Source organism: Tympanuchus pallidicinctus, unplaced genomic scaffold, assembly GCF_026119805.1.
Source record: "Tympanuchus pallidicinctus isolate F22 unplaced genomic scaffold, pur_lepc_1.0 scaffold3, whole genome shotgun sequence".
Taxonomy (NCBI): domain Eukaryota; kingdom Metazoa; phylum Chordata; class Aves; order Galliformes; family Phasianidae; genus Tympanuchus; species Tympanuchus pallidicinctus.
In genome coordinates, this window is record NW_026294747.1 from 100,575,454 (window position 1) to 100,592,580 (window position 17,127).

General features: G+C 45.4%; 1 protein-coding gene and 1 long non-coding RNA gene across 8 annotated transcripts in view; one reads left to right on the plus strand and one right to left on the minus strand.

Annotated features, from left to right (window-relative positions):
• The window catches only part of LOC128086040 (uncharacterized), a 52,564-nt gene that overhangs the window by 35,027 nt on the left and 410 nt on the right, over nucleotides 1-17,127 (minus strand). For 6 of the 7 annotated variants that reach the window (XR_008209217.1, XR_008209221.1, XR_008209220.1 and 3 more), the window contains exons 1-2: nucleotides 16,845-17,003; nucleotides 16,579-16,694 (exon numbers count right to left, since the gene is read on the minus strand). This is a non-coding gene — a long non-coding RNA (uncharacterized LOC128086040). Of the gene's footprint in view, nucleotides 1-16,578; nucleotides 16,695-16,844; nucleotides 17,004-17,127 lie in introns of those variants that run through there. The other variant, XR_008209219.1, reaches the window with a different exon arrangement.
• Nucleotides 365-13,623, plus strand: BFSP2 (beaded filament structural protein 2). The gene is made up of 6 exons (XM_052694183.1): nucleotides 365-811; nucleotides 6,608-6,690; nucleotides 7,914-8,070; nucleotides 9,388-9,549; nucleotides 11,909-12,040; nucleotides 12,822-13,623. Exons 1-6 carry the CDS (start codon nucleotides 365-367, stop codon nucleotides 13,125-13,127), a joined length of 1,287 nt encoding a protein of 428 aa, XP_052550143.1. The 3' UTR covers nucleotides 13,128-13,623.

A 17,127-nucleotide genomic window follows, 5' to 3' on the forward strand; every position in this document is an offset into this window, starting at 1 on the left:
TAAGCAAGCAGCTAGTGTGTTTGTAATTCATGGATAGATGGATTAGGGCAGGAGATCATCCGGACGTCAGCTCAGAGAACACCGCTGGCATTTTCACACGTACGCTGTCATGAATTCCTGCCCCGCTGTGCCTGTAAACACCATTGTGCTGTTCATCTGCCACATTTGCAGCAGCAGCAGCAGGGAGATTTCCCCTGAAATGGATTGCTGACCCAGCGGCCGCCCAGACAATGCACAAAGCCCGCCTTCCAGAAAGCCGTCGCACAAAGCCGAAAGCCCCACCGAACCCCGACCTGCTGGGCTCGGCACATCCCTCCTGCCAGTGCGGGGCTGGCGGCGGGGCTGAGCGGGCCACAGCGGCACCATGCCCTTGCCCAGGCGCCGGTCGTCCTTCCTGGGGCAGCAAGCCCCTTCCTCTGCCACCGAGAGCGTGGGGGGCCCGGGGCGCCGGGTGAGCGTGGGCAGCCTGTCACGGCCGCCTGGTGTCTATGTGGGTGCCGTGCCCACAGGAGGAGTGAGCAGCTTGGGCACCCGCGTGTCCCGCCGAGCGCTGGGCATCAGCAGCGTCTTCCTGCAAGGCCTGCGCAGCTCCTGCTCCGCCGTGCCCCTGGCCACGGGGCTGGAGAAGGGCAGGGGGTTCTCCTATGAGAGCCTGAACGGCTGCCTGGTGGAGTACATCGAGAAGGTGCGGGCCCTCGAGCAGGTCAACCAGGAGCTGGAAGAGCACATCCGAGTCTACCTGGACAAGAAGTCCTCCAGCGTGGGCAGCTGGGGCGCGCTGCGGGAGAGCTGGGAGGCCGTGTACCACCAGGTGAGCGCAGGGCTGGGGAGGAGCGCGGCATAACCTGGTGTGTGCAGCAGACACGGAGGATGTTAAGTCTGTCCTCGTGATAATTACAGCCTTATCGTTTCGCAGCGTGCCGAGAAAATGCTTATTAAGGAGGAGAATTGCCTGAGGCATCCTGTGCATGGGAGTGATTGAAATGCACCCTGAAGTGCCATACTCTGCTCTCGTGGAAATGGGCGATTTCTTTAATATTTTTCTTCCTTAGCTGTGGTTATTAAGCTGAGCATCAAAATTATTAAAAGGAAACTGCTAGGACCGAATTAGCTTATCCATCATCGTGATATCGTTACAAGCCTGTTGGTTGCGTTGGCGGTTTTTTTATTAATTAGCAATTCAGATTTTTACTTTATTCCCTTGTTTGCTTTATCACGTTTTCCAAAAGCTCTATTTATTGAAAAATGATCATTACATGACTGCAAATGAACGACTCCATCCCCTTGCTTCCCATTGTGGCCATCTCCTGCTCCCACATCCCCACGGAGCAGAGGCTGTGCAGTCCTGGGAGGCTCTAAAGAGAAGCACTGCCTGGGGGTGCCAAGCTCACATTGATGCCGTGGACCAGCAACAAGCCCCAAAGGATCACATCCTCCTGATTCCTTTTGCTGGGAGTAAAGGAGCTGGAAGCAGTCGGGCTCTGCTTGCCAGTGTCCTGCTGCAGGGAGAATGAGGCTCTGCTTCCGTCCTTCAGCGCTCCTTGAAGGTTGCAGCTCTTTGGCTCTCCAGCCCATAGTCTTGCCACTCGTAACCCCTGATGTCTTACAACAGTCTTAGAGGGGGCAATTCTTTTCGGACCCTGTTGGATGGTCTTCAGGAGGCCTGAAAGGCAGCTTCACATTCCCCAAGAACTTCTGTGCTGTGCCACAGGTGTATACAACACAGAGTTGTACCTCTGGCTCAGGAAAGAGGGTGTGTTGTTAGTGTGCTGCACTTTTAGGGCAGGGCTGCACCCAGAATGCCTTAAATGCCGCCTGAACCCCATGTGCAATGGGATAACCAATTCTATGACAGCATAAACCCCAACCACCTTCACATTCAGCTGTCAGGTGGGGTTGTTAGCTTTTAACCTTGTGTGCAGGCAACATTACAGGTTTTACAGGGTACACATCAATCTCCCCAGCCTCTATGCAGCTGCTACTTTTCCCAAGGCAGCGCAACAAAAGGCCACTCTTGCTACTTTCATGCTTTTCTCTTTTGGGCTCTGAAAACAGGCCCAGCCGTGAGAGGCTGCCCAAAAGCATTGCAACATCAGTGCTTGGCACCTGAGCAGCAGCACGTGGATCATGAGCCTTTAGTCTGGCCTAGCTTTGAACTGGAATGTGTTGGAGACAGTGGTATGATAGAAACCATCCATTTCAGCATGTAGAAGGAAAGATTGAGCCAGGGTCTCCTAAAGTTTTCCTGTGAAGGCATCATGTGCAAAATTAAAAGCCCAAATGATTTTCTGTTATATGAATAATCAACACATGACATTCATTATCACACCTGAGGCCATGGACTCAACAGCATCCAGAAAGTCATCAGGCATTGGTAAAAACAGCAGAACTATGCAAAGCTATTAAAAAAGCATAGCTAAGAATTCGGAAGGTGTGGTAAATTGTGCAGTCCCAAACTTGGACAGGTCTCTGCTAAAATGAGAAACTGCCAGCCACCAGGGCTAAGTTTGGCCTGTAAGTGTCATCACACATCAGCAAGGATGCAGCCTGCATGCTCGAAGCACACAGTTTTTCTTGCTGCCAGACATAACCCCGTGAACGTGGGTGTCAGTGCAGCCTGGTGAATCAGTAGCTTCTATTCAAATGATATCTTTGCTAAAAGTTCAAGTTGTGTTTTCACACCCACAAGGTGAAGTTAAAGAAAATGGTTGAGGCATTCTAATTGTTTCGTATCACAAATATTCAGTGTTAACTTGAGCTGGAAAAACGCACTTTCAGAAGGTGCATGTGCATCACAGATCCAAATGCAGAAAGACAACATGGGGCTTTAAGGGCTTTTATTATTTGTATTTGAGCTCTAAGTTGCCATCCTGGCAGAGAGCAAAGCCTGCAGCAGCCCCACGAGGCAGCACAGTCCTGCTTTGGGCTTTGCAAATAGAGCCAGCAGGGCCCTCCAATGGCCTGCAGACACAAGCAAGGCTGTTTCCTAAAGTGCTGCATTGCATCTTTTCCTATGCGTGTCAGCAGAGTGACTGCAAATCAGTCTCACATAATGCTATGTGTTTGGATCTAGTTGTTGATTAGGAGATCTACATCAAAGGGGAGAGCCACTAGATGGGAGTCTTACTCCTCTTTTTAAGCCAGTAAAAGGGCTCATGTAAATTAGAATTTCTCATGAAACTTGGTTTATGGAGTAATAATCCTCCAGGTTCACTGCTGCATTTAAATGGTACACAGCTCACTTCTGCTGATTACAGTGGTGACTGCCATCTTCCGAATCCTTTTTTCATACCGCTTTTATTTCTGTGGCACTGTTCAGGTTTGTACCATGATGCAAAGCCCTGAAGTTACCACCAGGCATCTGGTGCCAGCAGCAGGTCTGTGAGGGGTTTTTACTGCCTGCTGGAGGGGGTCAGCTGTGACCAACAGGTTATCCCAAGTGCTTCAGCAAAACCACAGGATTACTATTACAAAGCACTTGGAAGAAACATTTTGCCTCCGCATAGAGGCAGAAACACAGGCAGTGGAAAATTAGCATCTCTTTCCTGCTCCTGCTACCATTGCAGACCATGAGCCATTTTGCACTGAACTCAACTTCTCCAGTTGTGATTAACATCTCTCTGAACTGCACCGTAGATATTTGCAGGCAAAACGTTCCCACTTTCCTCAAAAGCTTTCATTTTCCATAGACATTTGGTCAGATACTGCAACTGTGTGGGCTCACAGCTGGAGGCAAATTGACTTGTTTTGGCAGGTCAGGGCAAATCACAGGGCAGCATTTATTTACACTGAGTAGAGTGAGGGAAAAAAATATCAGCTTCATCCATTCATGTATGAGTGGCAGCAGGAGAACAAAATGCAGTAATTTCTATAGAAACAAAGGGGGAAAAAAAAAAGATTCCAGGATCAAATTTTCTAAAACTGAGGAAAGAAGATTCAGTGGTGCGTGGGTCAACCATGCTGCTGCCACGTGGCCTTTTCTCCATCCTGCAAGGGGAAAAAAGGGACACAACAGTATTGCCCCAAAGGCTTTGGGAGGTGCAGCCAGGCTCCAGCCCTTCCATCACACAGCTGAATTGCCTTCACCTGTGCTCCTGTGGCTCACTCAGTGCTCGCCTCAGGTGGTCAATCAGAGGCTCAGGCTGTGATTCAGCAGCCCCATACACTGAGCCATCGCTGTGTGCTGGAGAGCACGAAAGGGTCTTGTGGCTGGTCTGGCTGCTATGCCACAAGGCATGTTCTCTGCCCACACCTGTAACTTTTGTAACATCTCTGACTTCTGTACATTACTCTGTGCTTTGAAGGTTTCTCAGACCTAAACTGAGGCTTATCTTGGCCCTTGGTGACATTTGTGGAATTCAGCCCCTCTGTCTAGATATTACTTTCATGACACGTGTAGGAACTTGCAGCTTTTTATATGGACCAGTCCTCTAGCATATTATTTGGAACTGGCCAAGAAATCCCAGTGTTATAAAAGAAAAACTGTCAGCTCAACATGTAATGGCACAAGTTCTGTTTCCTCTGGAAGCCAGGCTAAGCTAAAGCTGGTAGGAATGGGATTCCAGCCATGGCCACTGTATGGGAACTGTTGTGTCACAGCCTGAAGCACTGATTGATCACCTGAGGCGAGCACTGAGTCAGCCATGGAGCACAGGTGAAGGCGATTCAGCTGTGTGATGGAAGGGCTGGAGCCTGGCTGCACCTTTCCTAGACCCATTTAAGGGCTGACTGCCATGGGGAAGGGTTTCTTTCTGGAGATTGCTCCCTTTGGAGTTTTTTCTGCAAGCCTAGGACACGGGTGAGCATTTTCATTTATTTTTGATTATCTCTTTCCACCATGATAATCCTAATTACATGACCTGTGGAATACCAATCTAACCACGTTGCTCTGCTGGTTGTATATTTATTGATTGTACAGACATCTTTTCCTGTTGCTTATAACAGCAGGTGAGAAGTAAGCAAGTTGTTACTTTTACTCCAGTACCTCCACAGATTTAAAAAATGTAGAGTGCTACTAACTTCCAAACCTCCACCAAGAACATCTCAATGTAGGGAACAAGATAATAATATTCCCCAGCTCTCTCCTACTCTATGAGCTTGTAAGAATTTATGGCAGCGGGCTACTTTTTCTAATGACTGATGTTAATTATCACATCACATACCAAGGTTTCGGCACTGCATTTCCCCTCCACCCCCTTCACTGAGCAGCAGGCTGTGGAGGAGGTAGGAGGATCGCACTGCAGCACAGATCCCACTGGCAGTACTTGGGGTGACTTGTCTGAACGCAGCCTTGAAGCCCCGTATTCCACAGTGTGTTTCACCTTGGGAGAACAGAACAGAACACTTCAAGGGATTTGCAATCCCATACAGCTGCAGGCTTAATTATCCAAAGTAAGATTTCTACATATAGGGTTTTCCTGGCTCACTTAAGAATCTGCTCCTATTCCTGTGGTGGTTTGGTTTCAACCACAAATCTCTGTACGTATCTCCTGGAACAGACCAAAGAGATGTTTGTTTACTCAGACTGTCACAGCCCTACAGGCTCCTGTAGCACCATGCAGCCTCCCACTCTTGGTCCTTCACTACCAACCCTGTCACGTGGCAGCCACTTGAGGTGCAGACAATGGGACTGGGTCTGTATTGAGTTTCCAGGAAGGTCCCCAGCTTCAGCTTGTTGCTGATCCTGGAGGTTGGTCCCAGCCGTCATCATGGCTTCTCTGGCTTCAAGCTCGGTTCAGCTCCTCCAGAGTGCAGCAGCGGTCTCAGGTGGCTGGGCCTGTGGAGCCTCTGGTTTAAGTGGTTGCTGTCACCCTAATAGCAAATTGGACCTTTCTTCAGCCAGTGCATGTGATGCTCTAGGGCAGGCTGTGGCCTTTTTTTATCATTTTCTTGAATCCCAACAGGGTGCTGTGTCACAAGCCTTTCAGATTTGATTGCCCCTCAAGTGCCTCCTGGGGATTAAAGCTACACCAAAGAATCCTAGCAATGATACCACAGTCTTATTGGCACAGTCTCTCCAAAGCTCTTCACATTTGCTGTAGTAATATTTGAAGACTGACTGCTTCCCAGGTCTTGTATCTACAGCAAGAGCGTATGCAATCCCATCAGAGAAGAAAAACAGTGCTCTGGGAACTGAGGACCACTCACTCAAGGCACAAGCATCAAATATTCCTTGGCTCACAGAAGATGACGACCCTGAGGAGGACTGCTGATATGGGAAGTAGAATAGGAGCTGCATAAGTGCTCCTTAAACTGTATCTAGAAACTCTAAGTGGGACTTAAATGCTGAACATACCCTGTGTGCAGTAATGAATGTTACCCCTTGTGACCAGCTGACAGTCAGGATGAATGTGTTTCTACAAGAAGATGAATCTTTAGGAGCAACAAACGTGTCGGTGAAAAATCACAGCCAATTTGCAGACAAACTGTGAATTGATATGTACAAAACTCATTGATTAAATTACCTGGAATGAGTTGTGTGAACAGCCCCAGGCTGAAAGATTATTTTCAGAATCAGAACTGTTCATCTGCTTAAGACAGATGGGCCGTGCAGGTAGTGCCTGTGTGAGGTGCTAATTGCTTGAGCTGTGTTGTCTCTCCCTTCCAGGTGGGCGAAGCAGTCCTTGAGAACGCCCGTCTCATGCTGCACACCGAGAACATTCAGGCCTCTGCTGAAGACTTTAAGGACAGGTAAGACCTGTGGCTGCACCTGGCTGCCCTGCTTCCCTGACGCTTTGCCTTGGCAAATGCTTACTCAGTGGGGTTGTGAGGCTTAGTGACTATTAGCCCACCTAATGTGGGAGGGTTGTTGTAACACAGAAAAATAACTACAATTCTAGCATTATTTTGAAATGCGTTCTGAAGATTAATATTTATTAATCTAATCATGTGTAGGGTTATTCTTTGATAAATGGGCATTGATCTCTTCCTGAGAGGCCAGTATTCATTCAGATTAGTGTTGAAACTTTACAGAGGCAAGCGTTCGTGTGATTTTTAGTTCCAATTTGCAGTGCTGCAGCAGTGGTTTTAGAACTGTTGGCTGTTCTGCTGCAGCACCTGAAACACAAACAGTGCACCACTACAAACCTTGCTGTGGAAACATCAGATAACAGAAGAGAAATGGGCTGCATTTATTTTCCTTCTCTTCACTGAGAGAAATGAATAGTGAAAGAAGATCCAAAGTAATGATAAATGACTTTTTAAAAAGTCTTTCTGCTTGTAAAGCCTAATATTTATGTACATGAACACGTGAAGCTCTGTAAGTATTACTCACAGGGCCTGACCTTCTAGTTTTTACTCATAATGGACTTGCACATTTACAAATAGCCATTTCCCATGAGTTTTGTCATCCCTTAAGCTTCTGTTTCTCCCCTCAGCTTTATTTTATTTAATCACATCAGAATGTGCATTAGTCATGTTCATAGGGTTGTCTTTTTGTTGCTTGTTGCTTTACATCCACTAAGCTACACACGTATTTTAAGTCGTTTAAAAAATAAAGTGTGTGTGCAGAAAGAGAGAAAGAGAAACACCACCCTGTTGTTGTGCTGTATGTCCTGATGACTTGAGAGTATGGCAGGGAGGAGCAGGCAGCAGCAGCTGCCACAGCAGTCACACTGAGAAACAGAAAAATCCACACGTATTCATATGGTATACAAACATCAGGCCTGGTGGAAGACAACTTGCCTCCCCATGCTTATCAGTGCTGTCAGCCTGACACTGCTGCACCGCAGCTGGCTGGCTGGCCTCTTTCATTAGGCTCAATGTTAATGACAAGGTACGTTGAGGCAAAGGTGAAGGTAGAGCACATCTCATGTGCCTGTCAGGGACACAAGAGCTAATTAACAAAATGGTGTCGTTAAAAAGATGCACATTTTTCTTGCTGAGCTGTGCCTGCTTTATTTTCCTCTCTACAGGTATGAAAATGAACAGCCATTCAGAAAGGCAGTGGAAGATGAAATTAATTCCCTTTACAAAGTGATTGACGATGCTAATTTAACTAAAATGGATCTGGAGAGCCAGATAGAAAGCATGAAAGAGGAGCTAACTTTGCTGTCAAAGACTCACGAAGAAGTAAGTCCAGGCTTGGAGTGCTGCAGAGCTAATGTGTGCCTGCTTCATGTGGCTGGCATCGTGCACTGGGCAGAGCAAGCACTGGAGCACTGCACCTGCCATCTCCTGATGGGGGAAACTTCCTACTGTTCTCCTCTCTGTTAATTTACAGTGCTAACTTTTGAGGCATGATAAGGTTACACAGATGTGAGTGTCAACTCTTTCCTGTCTGATAAATATGGCACTGAACAGATGTCCATACCCCATTTTTTTGCTGGATAGGAGACAAGACGTTCACAAGGTTCTGAATGTGGAAATCCCAGAAGCAAAAGGTCAGATTCACAGCCACAGAGATGTAAAGAGAAAATGCCTGTACAGGGGACTGGCTCCAGTCCTGCTGAGCTGACAATGTCCTAACTCAATGTGGCTCAGGATGTAGCTGAGCACAATGCCTGGTTCCCAAAACCGAACCCCCCGAGCAGTGCGCTGAAGGAAGCAGCAGGAACAGGCAGCTGAGGCGGATCGCCATATTGCCCAGCTTTGCAGTACATCCCCAGTTACTCATTACGGTCACCTGCACTATTTGCATGACTGTGGTTTATTCCCTTCAGCAAGGATTTCAGCATCTGGCCCAGATCTTCACCAATGGGGCCTCAATTAAGCAGCTGCTACTCAACTCATGTAGGACGCAGTCAGCAGTTGTGCTGATGGCTCTAAAGTAGAGGAGAGATTGAATTGGGATGTATTGTGGATGTGAAGCTCTGTCCTTACATTTCTTTCAGCTGATTTTTTTTTTTTAGCTGATTTTTTCCAGATACGAGATTTTGGCAATACTGGTAGTCATGTGGAGGGTTGGGGTGCCAAGGGAGAGCTTCATCCTGTCCCCACTTTCATGAGCCTATGCCCGGGACTGGCTTTTTGCTGAAAGTGACCGGTGGCTTCACTACTGCTGCAAGCCACAAGAAAGATGGAGTTTCTTTTAGATAAGAAGGAAAACATGGAAAATTGGAATAGATGTGCAAGATCCCCTTTAAACTTCCATGTATTACTGCAGTGTTTATTGTGAAACAAAGTTGGCATTGATGCTCTTCTCCACCTGTACATGTGGCACAAAGAAAACAACAGCTTCCCAGCAGCTCCTCTCCCTCTGCATTCAGCCAGTGCCACTGAAAAAGAAACCCTCCTGTGCACTAAATCATTAACAGTGAGGGCACCCACCACTGGGGACCAGGTTTAATTTCTCTGTGGCACCAAAATAGCTCTTCCTCAAACTCCTCTCTGATGCTACCATTCAGTGATCTGTTTCACTTTTTCTTATGTCTGTTATTGTTGTTCAAGGATGTGAAGGTATTGTACAAACAGCTTGCTGGATCTCAGCTGGAAGAACTTGATGTTCCTCTGGGAAGTGGCCTGGACAACATACTGGAAAAAATCAGAATCCATTGGGAGAGAGACATTGAAAAGAATCGTGCTGAGGCAGGTGCCCTGCTCCGTACCAAGGTAAGCACTGATGCCAGTGTCCATAAGTTACTCCAGTGTCTAGAGATTCAAAGCAAACCTAAAATCTGCCCAGCACTTTGCAATAACTTCAAGGGCTGGTTTTTGGTTTTGGTGTTTTTGTTTGGAAATGGCACCACTGGTATCACAGGTATTTGTGGGAGATTCTAAGGGCTCTGCAACATTGGCTAAGAAAAATGAACTTAATCACTTGATACATGCTGTGGAGGATGCACCAATCATTACCCTACTTACTGGGGCCTTTCCTTTTCTGGAGAATGTACAGAGACCCATAAATCAAAAGGGCAAAATACCTCACTCTGTGCTAGTTATACAGCTACGCATTCCTCATGCATTTCTCCTTGAAATTGTTTCCTTTGGCAGCAGGGGGAAAACTGGAAATGAAAAGTGATAATAGATATTCTCTTTGGAATTTGTCTCCTCTCTTGATGCTGAATCTAAACCAGCCTTCTGACGCAGCTCTTCCTCTGTCACAAAGAATCACTCATTTTCCTGCCCGACTGAAGTATTTGTGCAAAACTGAAGCATTAAGTTCATGATCCTGTATTTTAACAGCTGTCTAATTCTGAGTTGGTAGTGACACATCAACTCATAACTACAGCTGTGCTGCAAAGATATTTAGCAAAGATGCAGTCTCATCTGTCCTTTGATACAGAGTTACTATGGGAGAGGAAGGGGGAGGTGGTGCCAAAGAGAAAAGCAAGAAATACGTTTGCAAAGACATATGCAAGTTCTGAGTGGGTGTCTACGTTCAAAATGGGGAAAACAGATCGTATGACAGTGATATCTAAGATGCTAGGGAATGTACAAGGGAGTACAGGGGAGCCAACAAAGACTTTTTCCTGGAGGACCCACATTCTTCAATGTCCCCACTTCTCTGTTCTAATTACTCCTCCGTATGTGCAAACTGTCAGTCGCAACTTCATCCTCTCCATTTCCTTCGTACCTCCAACCTTTCATCTGCTCACAGATATGATTTGGAGAGAAAACTGCCAGCTCAAAATGACCATTTGATCCCACAGCTGTGATTTCAATCGAGGCCACCATCAGATGCGGCAGAGAAACTGACAGGCAGACAAAGCCTGGCCTCTCCTTTCTTCACCACCTTAGTCAGATCTCTTCTTACTTCAAAGATTTGTTGCAGTTATACTTGTTTTGATTTGCTTTTCCAATGGAAGAAAGAACCAGAGTATCAGAGATTTTTGGGAAGAACAGTTCTGGTTTTGAACAGGTTCTGGTACAACATTTTAGCTTGGGTTCTTTTTGTCCCCAAATTAAACTCCGATCATGCAGCTTTGTATCTCATCCAGATAAATACACTTTGTTACTATTTCTACAGGTAACAGGAGCTATGCTAAGTATGACCAGCGCCTTTTCCAGCCTCCCTGTGCTGTTGGGTCACACCATTTTGTCATCCAAATGGTGACAAATTTGTCTTTTCACTTTTGCAGCATTGAAAGAGGATGAGAACTCCTTAATCTCTGATCTATTCTTTGCCTCACTTACTTTTTCTTCCAGGTGGACTTGCAATTTTGGGTTGATTTTCATGGGTATTTATGCACAAAAACAGTTTATACCTAGTGATATTTTATTATTATTTGATCTTAACATGTACAATAAAAATATGCATGATTAGAAAATCAGAAGAGAACCAAAATGAATTTTCAAGGTAGAATGGAAGTGTTATACATGGTTTAACTTCAGTGGTAATCTGGATTGGATTTGACTGAAGAATCAATTACTCTTGTTAGAGAGCCCAGAGCTACGGCCTGAAAACCTAGATCACAAAATAGCATAGAAGTATATGAAAGTGCATTTAAAAGATCATTAGAAGTATAGAAATTTTATTTTGGCTAAAGTATATTCTCCTTCAGCAATATTAGAGGCATCTGAATGTAACATATATAAAAAATGGCAAGCAACAAGAGCATTAGAATCCTATGTGAATAAAGGCAGTGTGAATATATCCGAAATCAAATGGGCCAAGTGAAAACACTTAACTTCTGAAAATTGTTATAGTAGGGCCACAAAAAAAAAAAAAGACAAGGTATAATTACAGCAATGTTTTCTTTTCATAGGTGATTTTAAACTTGCCAGTAGGAATGTTGGATAGCTTTTGTTGACAAAGTATGTATGCTTACATGTATAGGCCATTTTACAGTAAGTGCCTAGACAGTAGTAACTAACCAAACCATAATGGATGGAATTTAATGTACAGTGATCAAACTCAAAATCAGAATTGCCACAAACTGAAAAAAAATATTAATGGTCATGTTGGAATGTAAGGCAACTAAACCATAATTTGAGTACAGTGTAACTAGAAGCCATAATCTTGCACCAGCAACAGGCTGAAGCGACAGCTGCAGTGCGAAGCCAAGAGGAAGAACTGGTAGAGGGCCTGAGAACTGAGTTCCATGAAACTGCCTGCAAAATACAGAGCTTGCAAGCCGAAACTGAGTCCTTGAGAACCTTGGTAGGTAACACTGGTTTTGAATGGTTATCTTCTGTGTGACTTCATCATGCTTTCTGCAGAGAGCATGCCCTCATTGTGTCTTCAGTGTCTCCATACTCATCTTAATACTAAGTTTCACTGAGATTGCTGGGCAGGTTGTATTCTGTAAGGTAGAATAGTTCAGCTGGAAGAGACTTTCAGTGACCATCTAGACCAACTGCATGACCTCTCCTGGTGTAACCAAAAGCTAAGGCATGTTATGAGGGCATTGTCCAAACGCCTCGAGCAATGACAGCCATGAGGCACCAGCCGCCTCACTCGGAAGCCTGTTCCAGTATTCGACCACCCTCACAGTAGAGACATTTTTCCTCGTGTCCAGTCTGAGCCTCCCTTGGTGTAGCTTTGTTTTCTTCCCTTCCTGCTACTGGTTCCCAGGAGCAGAGCCAGCACATCCCTCTGCTTCCCCTCCTTGTAGAGCTGCAGGGAGCAATGACATCACCTCTTGGCTTTCTCCAGGCAATGTAATCCAAGTGCCCTTAGCCCCTCCTTACAGGACATGCCTCCCAACCCTGTCACAAGCTTTGTTGCTCTCCTCTGTCTGCTTTCAAGAGGAGCCCAGTACCTTGGAACCAAACTGATTCTGCTTTTGTAATGATAATACACGTTTTTCAGACAGTTTAACAAGAGAAACTCTCATAATATTAGATTGCCACTTCAGCATAGTCAATGAATATATTGGCCAAACCTGAAAAAAAAATTACTCTGAAGCATATTAAAACTATTTTAATATCTGGCCTTATAGAAGAGGGGTCTGGAGAATTCCCTATACGATGCCAAGCACTGGCATGAGATTGAACTGCAGAACCTGGGCTCTGTCATTTCCAAGCTGGAGGCAGAGATGGCAGAAATCAAAGCAGAAACTGAGCAGCAGCAGCGGGATCGTGAGAATCTGCTGACCAACAAGCAGCAGCTAGAGAAAGACATTGCTGCATATCACTGCCTTCTGGATGGAGAGCAAAGCAGGTACTTTCATCTGAAACATGCATGGGCACTCTGGGAAGAGAATGTGACTAGAGCAGTTCTCAGGTTTCTTAAAGCTGGGTGGTAGGTGGGTAGGTTTGGAGAAGCTGCCAAAGGGGAGGAACACCCCAAATCCAGCTGTGGTGAAATTCCTGATATGTGGGACAGAACAGCTTTTCAGTAGTCACAAAAGAATGAAGTTTAAAAATACAGAAGGTCCATCAGCCCCACTTCCCTGAAGGCAAAATCTGAAATTAAACAGCAGCTGCACCACCTGGGGGCTATGCCTCTGGCTGCAAACCATCCATGCTGTTGTTTCTGTTTCTTGCCTTGGGTACGTTACACCTTCCCTCCTCTTCCAGTTATACAGTCAAAACATTAAAGCTGTCTTCCTGGGAAAGTTCCCTTTCTAATCACGTAAGTTGCTCCTGAAGTCTCAGAACAGAATTTGGCCTGTTCAGTGACCCTTTTTGAAGAAATGTATTTCAGATTTCTAACAGTCATCCTCAGGGAATGGCCTGTAAACTCTTTTACAGCATTGGACAGCTTGTCTGGTTGTTTTTTGTTATCTGTGTGTGTGTGTGTGTGTGTGTGTTTTAAGATATTTATTCACTGTTGGAAGGAGGAGATTTCACCAGCTGAACTGAACATTTAGTTCAATAACTGTCTTATTTGTAGTAATGATGAATCTTATTTTTTAACTTTCAGTTGATCATGAAATTCCCATTCTATAGAAGATCATTGCCACTCAAAGCAAAAGAAGATGTCACTGCTAAGTATGTTCTTGGAAGCTAAATGCCCATCAAAGCAGCCTGCTTTATTCAGTTTGATTCAACGATCAAAGTAGGTTGTAGCTTGAACAACTTTATTAGACCCTCTTCATGTAATTGCTTTGCTTACAGATTTCAATTTACTCATGTTGTTAAAATTATAATAAAAATAAAGAATATCAGAGGTTTTTTGTTTGACTTTTTCTTTCAGTATTTTTTGTGATAGCTGAGGGGGACTATGTTAGCAGCATAGTGCCTCTACTTCCCACCAGGTCTGTTTCTTGGTTTTAGTACAAATGCATTAAGACTGGACTACTCCTGTACTATGCAACCAGCACAAATGGCAAGTACTCTCGTGTTACAAGACCAGCAGCTCATTAGAGTGAAATGTAGTTAAAATGAAGCCCGAGCAATTCAACTGTTGCATCAACTTGATGCAATTAATTCTGCAATGCATAAGCTAGTAAGAGCACTAATGCAAGCATCCAAACAGTACTTAGTAAATATGCTTTGACTCTAAACTAAACTTTTGGAAAAGCTGAAGGTTAAGGAGAGCAACAGCATCTCTGTTTGCAGTCTGGGTCACATCCTTTTATTGTCCGCTCTGTTGGATCAGGATTTCACAACACAGATACTTACAAAAAGAGATAAGACTGTTTATTAAGTGGACTCAAAGACTACTTAGAAATGGCATATATTAGAGAACACTGCATGTTCTCTAACAGCAGCTGTGACAGGCTGAAGGTATTTCAATTTTTAGTTGAAACATTAGCTAACAAAACTATTTCATTTTTAATGACAGTTAAGATTCAAATCCACTGCAAATCCACTACACTTGATCCATCAGTGAATAAGAGGAATCAGCACACAACTGTCAAACCTTTCCATGCACATTTCCCCACACATGGAAAGTCCTTCCTGGTGCAATTATTTGACAGACAATTTCTTGACTAATCTCTGGAAACAAAAAGCCCTGTGAGCATGCACTGACTGGAAGATTTTTCTAAGATGTTAAGAGATTAACCAGCAACCCAAAAGAACAAAACCCTTTTTTTCTCTTACAGAATGTATGCTGCTCAGAGCAGTGATAAAACCTTCTTCCACATCTGTGCAGAATTTATCAAGTTGAGAAACCATCAAGAGTAGTGGTGATGATAGATAATAGCCATAAAGAGCTGTACATGAGATGCAATGACACAGATCCTTGGATTGTTGTTAAGCAGATTTGCTGTGGCAGAGACTGAACCAGAACCCTTTTGCAAGCTGCTCTGCCCAGCAGCTGCACTTTCCTAAGAGCACCTTCTCCAATTCCCTTCGGCAGGCATCTGCCTAAGAGTTACCAAGTTAATGTTCTGCATTATCTTGTGATCCGCTAATGTCAAAGCAGTCTGAGGTACTCCTACCTTCATTTCACAGGATGGAGATAATTTGGTACAGATAAGTCATGATAAGGCAAAACACAAAATGACTGGAAGTTTGTTCCTAACTCTTCCCCAAGTTTTGCATTGTCACCCACAACACCCTTTGCTTTCCCTTTCTGCAGCTTCTCCACATGCATAGTGATTACTGCTGCATTTCTACAACATGCAGTACTGCTTCATTCCCTGGTGTATGTAAAACGCATCAAGATGCACAAGGAACAGTGTCCTGGCAAGAAACATCATAACCACAGGACAGAGTCAAGGTGTGTAGGTATGGCAGTACGCCATGGCAAGCACACTGCGCCACACACTAACATGGGGGAGAAAAGAGACAAAGTCCTCCCTGCAAATCTGAACCTAAGCAGAGGCACACAGAACACTGCATCTTTCCAAGGGTTGGTTGCACAGGTCAATGATTTGTCATGCAGTAGGAACCTGTCTGCTGAGCTCATGCTCCCGTCACGGCTGCGAGGCATTCTGGATAAAGTCCTTGCATTGCAAATGTTACTTCTGCTAGTCTGTGCCTGCAAGCCATTCTTCAGCCAACTGTCCTCTACTCAAGGACTGAAGATCACCGAATTTGAGAGGAAAAGAACATCAATAATGACCTTTTTTTTTTTTTTTTAATGACTCTAATATATTACACCACAACAATCTCAACCATATAAGCTAACGCAACACATTTGCAGCTGACTACAAATTCTGCACGTCAGCATGTTTTTGCAGTTTTGCATAAAGCTAGAGGTGGGAGGAAAATCTAGGCATAGCCACATAACTAATGCTTCCTGTAAAGTGCCAACTCAGTCGTGTCTTTAAATCTGGATCTAAGCCTTCAGAACCCTAAAACATTTCCACTCCTATTTTCCACGGTTTCCACTGAAACCATGTTAAGTCTGTTCCACATTTAACAGCTGAAATTTCTCTTGGTACTTGGCTCCTGACAGCTATTAAGTTTTTAATCCAGAGTTGGTCATTCCAGCCTTACACTATTTTGTTTGCAACGGATAAGAGACGCAGACACTAAAAGCAGGAAAAAGGTATCAGATTCACGTTCTTTAGCCTGATACTAGGGATTTCCCATAATAATGCAATGAAAACATTTTACCAGCTGCTGAAATACAGAAAGCATATCTTAGAATCACCCACAGCACTGTACTTATGGGCCATTATTAGCTTCTCTGCTACAAAAGCTGAGGGATACAACTTATCTGCTTAGTTGCATTTTGTTATCAGCACTGAGCCTGCAAGTCACGGCCCGGTGCAGTGCAGAGATAGGGGAGCTTCCCAGGCAGAAATGCAATGCAAATGCAAGGGAAGGCAAGAGAGACTCGAAGACTTTCTCACCTACCTGTCCTTAGCAACTTTCTACCAGCTGAGGAGGGCAATGTGAGAGACCAGGTGCTCCTACGGACACAGAGAACGAGACTTCACCGTGGAATTTGTTCTCCACTGATGCAATTGTGCCTATGGTAAAACAGAAAGCCTCGCTGACCACACAGCACTCTCAGTGTCACTGGGTGAACAACCTTCAGGAGCGCTCCTGCTGCACCGCTCAGAGCTGAGCCCCCGCACCGGCACCCGGTGAGGTGCGTTTCCCCGGGGTACGAGCCCCACCTTGGCTAATTTGCCCCAGGGTTCACGAGGGACGCACTGATATCCCGGCTATCGGAGCGCCGTACGAGCACCGCTCCGCGGGCGCTGAGAGGAACGAGCCGTTATCCCGAGGCGGGAAGCGGCCAACGTTCGGCGCCGCCCGCGCCCGGCACGCGCCGAGAAGCCCCAACGCGCACGCGCAACCAGAACCCCACCCATCCCGCCGCCTGAGCCCAACGGTCCCCGGTGCGCCCGCCCTCGCCCCTCCTCGACCAATCGGCATCCGCGCCGTCACCTCCCCGTA

Bases quoted from the DNA above. Each gene is read 5' to 3' on its own strand.
- BFSP2 (XM_052694183.1), top strand. From the start codon at position 365: ATGCCCTTGCCCAGGCGCCGGTCGTCCTTCCTGGGGCAGCAAGCCCCT. The intron at 9,550-11,908 runs GTAAGCACTGAT...ATCTTGCACCAG, and splicing joins GTGCCCTGCTCCGTACCAAG to CAACAGGCTGAAGCGACAGC. The intron at 12,041-12,821 runs GTAGGTAACACT...CTGGCCTTATAG, and splicing joins CTGAGTCCTTGAGAACCTTG to AAGAGGGGTCTGGAGAATTC.